The sequence below is a fragment of the Carassius gibelio genome, chromosome B6 (assembly GCF_023724105.1).
Source record: "Carassius gibelio isolate Cgi1373 ecotype wild population from Czech Republic chromosome B6, carGib1.2-hapl.c, whole genome shotgun sequence".
In the NCBI taxonomy this organism is placed as follows: Eukaryota; Metazoa; Chordata; class Actinopteri; order Cypriniformes; family Cyprinidae; genus Carassius; species Carassius gibelio.
This window is the reverse complement of record NC_068401.1, coordinates 14,070,864-14,079,406: the sequence shown is the minus strand read 5'-3', so window position 1 is coordinate 14,079,406 and position 8,543 is coordinate 14,070,864. Positions and strand designations below refer to the sequence as shown.

The following is an 8,543-nucleotide window of genomic DNA, read 5'->3' as shown; positions in this document are numbered from 1 at the left end:
GTCAGATATACAGGTGGATTTACATATTACATTGTTTTACGGTATTAAGACATGATAATCTGTCATTCTGAGGTAAAGAACACAGTTCAGAGTTTGAAATAAACAGCACTGAACTGCTCGTGCCAGCATGAATTCCACCCCCGTTTACGAGTTGTTACGCAAAAGCATGTCGATCTGTGATTGGTCCGAATCTGCCCTCCTTCTTTTGAAGGTAACTTATTAAAAGAGCCGATGGGCGGAGCCAAACTCGGACTATATATCGAGTGAGTACAAGCAAAGGTACCGGGTACGACTTTGTCCTTTTTTTTTCAACATTTAGTAAGGGGACAACATCGCTGTGAAGTCCATAAGGCCCGCTCAAATACCACCGAAAAGGGAACTAAGTAGAGAAAATGTCTGCAAATAAAAATGCTGATGGCGGATGGAAGTCCTTTATCTGGAATTCTGAAAAGAAGGAATTTTTAGGACGCACAGGCTGCAGTTGGTGTAAGTGTTCTCGAGATTGTTCCATTTGCGCCTCTCCTCTTGGAATAAACTCGTTTTTTCTCCTTTATTCGATGTTAATACTGATACGTTTCAACGTTAAAGACGGGTGAAATGACTACAGCGTGTTTCCTGACTGGAAAAAACTCCAACACCTGTTTGATCAGACCGAGTCGTGACTTTCATTTTCAAAGGGAAAAACGCCTCGCGGTGGCGACTTGCTGTTATTATCAGATTATCATATTAACAGAAAAATATTCTCGTAAAAAATTAAGCAAAGGTTTAAACGGTGTTTTAGTGCATAGACTGTGCCGATATGAAACGAGTTATAGTCATGTAATAGATGCATTGATCCGTGAATAAACACCTAATGAACCACAAGGTGGTGAAAAGGGCAACTGAATGAAAAAAAGAAGAAAAGATTGCTTTACACATAACGTTACTGATTTTATATTTGATCGAGGAGGTGTTTTGAAACGAAAAGGTCATTCTGAAGGTCGTGATACGGATGCAATTTTGGTTTGAAAGAGACTGTCACTCATCTGAAATGGTCAGTAGACTCTAGCAGTAGTTGAAGAACAATTTGATAATGTTTGTTCGCCTCTAAAAGTAAAAATCTAAGTATAATGGCTGCTTAGTTGGAATCAAAATGGTTTAAGAGTTATAACAGATAATTTTACGTCTGTCAATCTCTAAAGAACATCGAGTTAATTATAATTAAGTATAATTGTGACATGAATGGAAACAGTATTTTTACAGTGAAGTGTCAAATTACTTAAAAGCTTCAAGTGTCAGTCACAAACAAATGACATGAACGTGTTTGTGCAGGTGACTTAATACGTATTTGCTGTCCTCAAGGTGACTCAAAGTAATTTGGTCTGTTTAGTTTATGGCATACAGTTACTGATAATACAATTGGTTACAGATAATACTGATTCCTCTTCCTACTTGCTTTGTAAATATACATTGCATTAGTGTCTCAGTTGAATGTATGTTTTTAAAGCGGGAAACCATCTGTAGCTGATAGTTTTATCAGTTTTTAACGCGTGTTTATCGCTGTCCTCCTGCTGCAAGATTAACTTGTGTTTACATTTACTTCACTTGCACATGCCGGTTATTAAAAAGTTACATTAGCCAGTAACCGTAAGTTATAATGGAATGCTTTCATATTTATTAAGACTCAATAAGTTGTTTAAAACACCTAGTTGCGCAGTGAAAACGAAGGGGAACATCTTGGTTGAGGTTTTGGTTGAGTGACATGTGGAATATCATGAGGGAGCCAGTCACATGTAGCTTAGCCAGCTAACTTAGGCTCCCTCTGTGCTTGAAGTTTCACTTTAAAATGAACAGAAACGCCTGCGGCAAGTTTCGTAAAATGCTCTTAAAAATTTAACAGTATTAGCATTTGAATGGAATGAAAAAAAAATCGCAAACGCCATTCAAACAAACCGTGCGAGTTGAGAGAGTATGCGGAGGCTAGCAATAGAGGAAGCGTTTTCACAGACGCGTACGCTTTCAGTAAAACACTTATTATTAGTTTAAAGAGGAGCTTTTGACTTCGTTGTGTCTATTTAACATCTTTCTGTTTTCATTGTTGTTTATTATGTCAAGGTGCTGCTTTGAATGAAAGCTGCGTGACTCACGAACATTTTACACTATTTACTTAATTTAGTGAAAGCAATAAGGAGAACGAAGAGAGACTGAAGGGCAGAGTTAATAGCTGTTGTATTGTTAACTTTTACGGTTGGCAATCTTCCTGAATGTGTGTTTAATAAGCTTTTAAAGCATCATAGGTGTTTAAAACACACAACTTATTATTTATACCCTCAGGGACAAGCTTCCTTCTCTGCCCACACCGAGACCACAACACGTGAAACCATTGTTTGTGGGACCGTATTCAAACTTGAATGTGTTTCCTGTAGATTTAAGAGGAGGCAAAGGTTTATTGCCAGGACAGAAGGAAAGGAAGTATAACAGCGTCATCCACACACGCACAAACGGACCCTTTTGTTCGGTGGGGACTAGTTTGAAGTGGTTGTTGGGGGCCGCTTTCAATGAAGCCCACAGATTGGCACAGAAAGTGATAGACAGGAATGCTATTCTTCAGGTCGCTTTCTGTTGTTTGCGTCACACAGGGAAATGTGAGTTTTGAGTAATGTGTGAGTTTGACTGAAGCTGTTAATTCAGTCAGCAAAGATTTCAGGTTTTTTTTCACAATTACTACCAACTTTGCATGAAATGGCTGGCCTCAAAAGGCATTCTCAGCTTGGAAAATTAAGAGGGCCTAAAATGCCCAGATAAATAATCTGAAAAAAAGAGAACTGTGAATTATGAAACCTTGTTTAATATGATTTTTTTTTTTAATTGAATAATTGAATTGTGAATTAATTTCTATAATAATATTTTAATTTAGATTTTCACGAGTTATATGAGTTTCCCATAAGACATCTGACTAGCTACCGCACTCTTTATTCTTAGTAATTTGGACACCTGTCTGTTTAGTCTGTGGTGCTCTCTCACTTTAAAGTCATGGTAAAACTAAAGTAGTGAGAGAGCTTTTCTTCTAAATGTACATCTGAGTGAAATGTATTATCGAATAAGAAAAAAGTGTTGAATTTGGAATTGGTTCTTTCCATTAATTGCTGTTTGGATGGAAGCAGATCTGAAAGCAAACTTGCAGATGATTGTTAAAAAAAAAAAGCGGTGGTGGGTTTAACCACACCAATTAATTAGAAAATTGTCATTTCACTGGAAGATCAAGTTATGACATTTTAAAAATGGAGGAAAATTTTTTCATTAAATGCTTTTCAAAACAAGACTGAATGTGGATACATTTAAGCACCTTTATATAAGAGCTGTTTGTGGAAACTCAATGTCATGACTCATTTTCTTCTCGTATATGCTCTGAAACATCCCGTTGTTTCATGCTATATATTTTTCTTTTCAGTCAAAATCTTCATCTTCTACGTAATCTTCTATGGCTGCTTGGCTGGAATTTTCATTGGCACCATCCAGGCCATGCTCATGACTCTCAGCAACTTCAAGCCCACATACCAGGACAGGGTTGCACCCCCAGGTAATGAACCACATTTATTGATATATAAAAAATAACACATACCAAAAAGGGTTCTGAGATTGGGTACGATTTGCACACAAGCACTGTGAGAATGAATCACCAAACCAAAGAGATACAGAATGAACTACATGTACTTTAAAAGTTGTTTTGACTGTCAGGATTTTTGATAAGTATGATATGCGACATTGTAGTTGATGATTTTGACTAACATGGAAGCCATCTCATACACGATATGAACAATGTTTTTATGTCTTGTTCTTCATTACAGTTATGTGGTAAACCTCTTTTTAAAGTGCACTTGAAACTGAGATTTGTTTGTTACCTGGTCAACAGGATTCACAAGAGGCCTTGTCTTGCTTGCTTTTACAAGCAATAAAAGCAGCAGGAACATGTTATTCTTTAATAACGATATGGAAAAATGGAAAGAACAACCTGTTTTGGGGACATACTCGTATTCACACACTCAAACTGTTCCATAATGCTTAAAGTCAGTTTTGTTTTCTTCAAACCCTGTGACATTTCGGCAGCTCTAAAGGTCTGCCTGACCTCAGAGAGAGAGGGAGAAAGGGTGGAGGTGGCAGGAGTGTGAGGGAGGAGAAGGAGAGAGACACACACAGAAAGCCATTTTGACCTTCACACTCCCAGCTAGTCTGGCAAGGCTTTCCGTTTGTGTACTTAAAGCATAGTTGTTCCGCATCTACACACTTTGCTCGTCTTTGAACTGGTGTGTCTTGTAGTATTTCAGTCTGGGCTGGCGGTATCAAGGTAAGTAGTTTACAACAGGATCAGGGTTTATGGCTAAGCTTATTTTGCACAAACAAAAATGTTTTGCAATTAAATCAGGGGAAAAGGGAACAGTGGAGAGCATTGTACACTGCAGTTTCCATAATTCCTGTTAGGTTGCTTGTTGCTGCACTGCCAGCCATTCGCCACACCAGCCATGCCAGTGAATGTTTGCATAGTGCACACTCCCGCCTTGGCATTACAGTTATCTGTCTTCGTTAAGGCCCAGAACCAAAAAAAAGCCTCTGCCAAGAAGAACCATTTCCCCTTTAAGAGAGGCAGCCTGTAAAGTCAAAAAAAAAAAAAAAACATGAGTAGTAATATATAGTGGAGATCACCATGGTGTGAAGCTATTTGCTGCAAAGAAGGCCGGACATAGAAAAAACACGATGCCTGTGTTCAAGTCCCACCTCCCTTTCAGGGGCTAAAAGTTTCCATTGTGTGACAGAAGCACGTGAGGTTGTGGAGAGGAGGAGGGGGAAGGCTGGGAGACTCTCACAGGCTCAAACCGGAGTCTTAAACATGTATTAAACAGTGTCCACATACATTTCCCATGTCCTCTTATGGATCAGCTGCAGCACATGCACAGAAGGTCATTACCAGTCTGTTGAAACAAAAGTTAGCATTAAGCACAATATTAGGTTTCCATTTGCGTGTTCTCCTCTGCTGGCTCTGCTCACGCCACGCCCCGCTTTTGGCTATACATTTGAGCTGGTGGAAAACTACTGCCAAGCTGGGAATCTGAATAGCAAACTTCCATGACAATGAATGGACCGGGCATGCACTGCTCTTGTAGCTGGAAGGAAAATCACTCTTCTAAATGTTCATTTTTATTGTTAACACCAGTTCTGTCATGACAACTCTCAGAGGGATTGGCATGGCAATGTACAAGACAATGTTAATGTATTTGTTCTTGGCGGAATAGATCTGCTACGCTGCTGCTACGGCACAGCAATTACCAAGACTTGCTACTGCCAATACATCCACAACAGTTTGCTGTGAGCATGTAAGAAATATTTCTGTAGCAAATATAACATGCATGAAATAACCCCCAACAAATCACCTCGTAGCAGATCTATACAGGTGGAGCTGGGGAAGGTGGAGGGTTTCTGAAGCAAGCTGCACTGCTACGACAAGCCCTAGTCATATATTTGAATGCTGAGTAGTGAGCTCACAGAAGACCACCAATCAGCTGTGCCATGTGATAATAATCTCATTAGGTCAGATTGAGTTAGACCTGTCGGACTGCGCCATCTAGAGTTTTATGCCAAAACTCTGTATATGTTGGGCCACATTTAACCTTTCTGCTTTACTTACAGGCTTATCACACTCCCCGCGCCCGGACAAAGCGGAGATCAGCTACTCAATCAAGGAAGAGAGTTACAAGCCATATGTGGATCATATTAAGAAGTTTCTGAAAGCATACGACCCTGAAAATCAGATCGACACGACCAAATTTGATGACTGTGGAGGTACAACAAATTCTAAACTTATCTTTAAGCTATATACATCTAAATAAACCCAAGCTTTTATCTGTATTATTAAGTAGGTAAGCTAAAAAGGGTTCAGTTCAGGAACTGAACTCCTACCACACTCCCTAGCTCTGTGTCATAAGATTCATAAGTCAACATTTCATGTTTCAGTCGCTGCTTAGGTAGACAATTGGGGCTTTATTTGACCCATTTTACTGTCCTGCATGCCCATGCACTGTTGTAGTAATGACAGGCAAATACAGTTGTATTAGTCAGTAAATAAGTTTTCATGCGTTGCATTGTTCAGAACAACTCAAGACCTATACGGATCGTGGACCTCTGGAGAGCGATGAAGGTGTGAGGAAGGCCTGCCGCTTCGATAGAGCCTGGCTGAAGGATTGTGCAGGGATAGGAAAGAAAGATGAGGACTTTGGCTTCAATGAAGGCAAGCCCTGCCTCATTGTTAAACTTAACAGGATTGTGAACTTTAGGCCACGGGTGAGTTATCCAGCATATTGATTCACGATCATGCCATCAATATTAACCTACTTGTTTGCCATATACACCAGGTTCTTGCGAACAATTTTTGTTAGCCCCAGGCAACATTTACCCTAACGTTGGGATTATAACGCACTGCCATTCTTTCTCCACAGCCTCCAAGTTCAAATGATAGCATCCCTGAGCCAGCCCATCCTAACGTTCAGCCGAATCTGATTCCAATCCACTGCACAAACAAGGCAAGAAATACTTACAAAGCATCTTTGTAAAATGGCATTCTTGTGTAGAGATATATTGGTTAGATTCCTTTGTGTGTTTTTATTTATTTATTTTAGTTATGCCAGTTTTGACATTTTAGATTACCCTCATTTAGCATAAAAAAATGCTATTTCGTAACATCGTTTAATGTAACCTTGAGCAAAGATCAAAATGAATTTCTATTTTTTCATACAGTATATTATAACATTGAGACAATATATAGACAAAACATTGTCAAATATCAGCTATAGTATAGTTGTAGATTTGGATTTGTGCATGGGGAAGATACTTTCAATCAAGAAAACAATCAAACAAATGATGCTCTACTGTTTGAGCTACGAGAAGGCATTATTAATTATAACAACAATGGACTCGAATTTGAATATCGGTGCATCCCTATTCTTATCTTTTAAGTCCAAACAAAGAAATGACACACTGATGCAGAACTCCATGTGCCGCAGTGATCTAATACTAATTATGGTTGTCAACAGAGAGAAGAGGATGCAGAACATCTTGGACCGATCGAGTACTTCGGGCTGGGGCCTGGCTTCCCCCTCCAGTATTATCCTTACTACGGCAAGCTGCTACATCCCAATTACCTCCAGCCTCTGGTGGCCGTCAAGTTCCACAACATCACTAGAGGTTACGAAATGCGCATAGAGTGTAAAGTATACGGAGAGAACATCTATTACAACGAGAAGGACCGGTATCAGGGACGTTTTGACATCAAAATCACCATCAACTCATGACCTTAGCTATGGCAATAGCACTTTTATTCTGCCCATTTCAAAACACAGTAATTTCAGATGAATAAACAAAAGACAAGTACAAATTCAATTGGGAAAACAACTACGACAACTAGTCTTGAACAAAGTTTTCATAACATACGGGACCTACACTTAATCTGAACGCTTTCCACTCGCTTTCTCTGCATGTCTAGGGTTAGAATGTAAATTACAGGAAGAGTAGTAATAGCAAAGTATTTATTCTGCTGTAAATGCGAATATTCCGTGAGCCATGGGACGTTCATTTATTACTGTAAATTATAATTCCACTACTGATGTAGCGAGCAGTGTTTCTGTCCCCTGAGTATTTCTGCCTAGTGTGGTCTCTTTAGATTTTATGGAGTGTGCAGTGCAGTAGTCGCATACGATGGTCCTTTCCAAGCCATGATGTCATTTCTGTTGTCTTATGTGAGAAAGCCTTAGCGGTCCAAGGTGTGTGTGTGTGTGTGTGTGTGTGTGTGTGTGAGAGAGAGAGAGAGAAAGAGAGAGAGAGTTTGAGTGTGAATGTGCATATTCGTCTACTTAAAAACTGAAAATACTGGCATGGTACGCTCTGAACTTCCCAGGTCTGTGTGTGTGTAAGTGACTGCACTCCGTTCAAACCTTTCTTTCCTTTTCTTTTCTTTCCATCTTTTCCATTGATTGTGGGGGATATGTTTTTACATCACCTTTTGACTTTTTATTTGAAATCTTGCAATTTGGGAAACTGGGGCTAATGACAATTCTATGTAGGGCTTTTATTTTCCTTTACTATTAAGTGTAGAACTGTGTGTCTAGTCTGGAGGACTGAAGTGGCCAGTGGTCACCATGGCAACTCAGTGCATTTAATATTTTTTTGGTTTTGTTTTGTTCTGGAGACATCACATGACGTGGTGTTACTTCCTAATGAATGTTTTAGCCATTTTCATGGTGGAAGAATTTTATATTTATGCAGTTGTACAATTTTTTTTTTTCAGCAGGAGAAAGTGTAATGTAATGAATCCAAAAACCAAAGTCACTGGTCAAAGGTTAGAAACCTATCAGATGCAAAGCAGTACCCCATGTAATAGGATATTTTGTTTTGTTGTTTAAAGTTCTTAAAAGTCACTGTTGGACATCAGAACACTTGTCAAGAATTGCATTTGCTCTTGTAATGTTATTTAAATCTGGGTAAGACCTAAGAAGAAATAAATGGACAGACAACTGAGG

The 8,543-nt window shown here is 39.2% G+C and overlaps 1 protein-coding gene across 1 annotated transcript; it reads left to right on the top strand.

Annotated features, from left to right (window-relative positions):
- The first annotated feature begins 230 nt into the window (after positions 1-230).
- On the top strand, positions 231-8,541 carry LOC127959786 (sodium/potassium-transporting ATPase subunit beta-233). The gene is made up of 6 exons (XM_052559167.1): positions 231-486; positions 3,431-3,559; positions 5,662-5,814; positions 6,122-6,312; positions 6,468-6,551; positions 7,062-8,541. Exons 1-6 carry the CDS (start codon positions 393-395, stop codon positions 7,317-7,319), a joined length of 909 nt encoding a protein of 302 aa, XP_052415127.1. The 5' UTR covers positions 231-392; the 3' UTR covers positions 7,320-8,541.
- Positions 8,542-8,543: the final 2 nt, after the last annotated feature.

What these genes read in the sequence shown, in the direction of transcription:
- LOC127959786 (XM_052559167.1), top strand. Translation starts at nt 393, where the DNA reads ATGTCTGCAAATAAAAATGCTGATGGCGGATGGAAGTCCTTTATCTGG. An exon ending in ACGCACAGGCTGCAGTTGGT is followed by an intron (nt 487 to 3,430) that starts GTAAGTGTTCTC and finishes TTTTCTTTTCAG; the next exon opens with TCAAAATCTTCATCTTCTAC. An exon ending in CAATCCACTGCACAAACAAG is followed by an intron (nt 6,552 to 7,061) that starts GCAAGAAATACT and finishes GGTTGTCAACAG; the next exon opens with AGAGAAGAGGATGCAGAACA.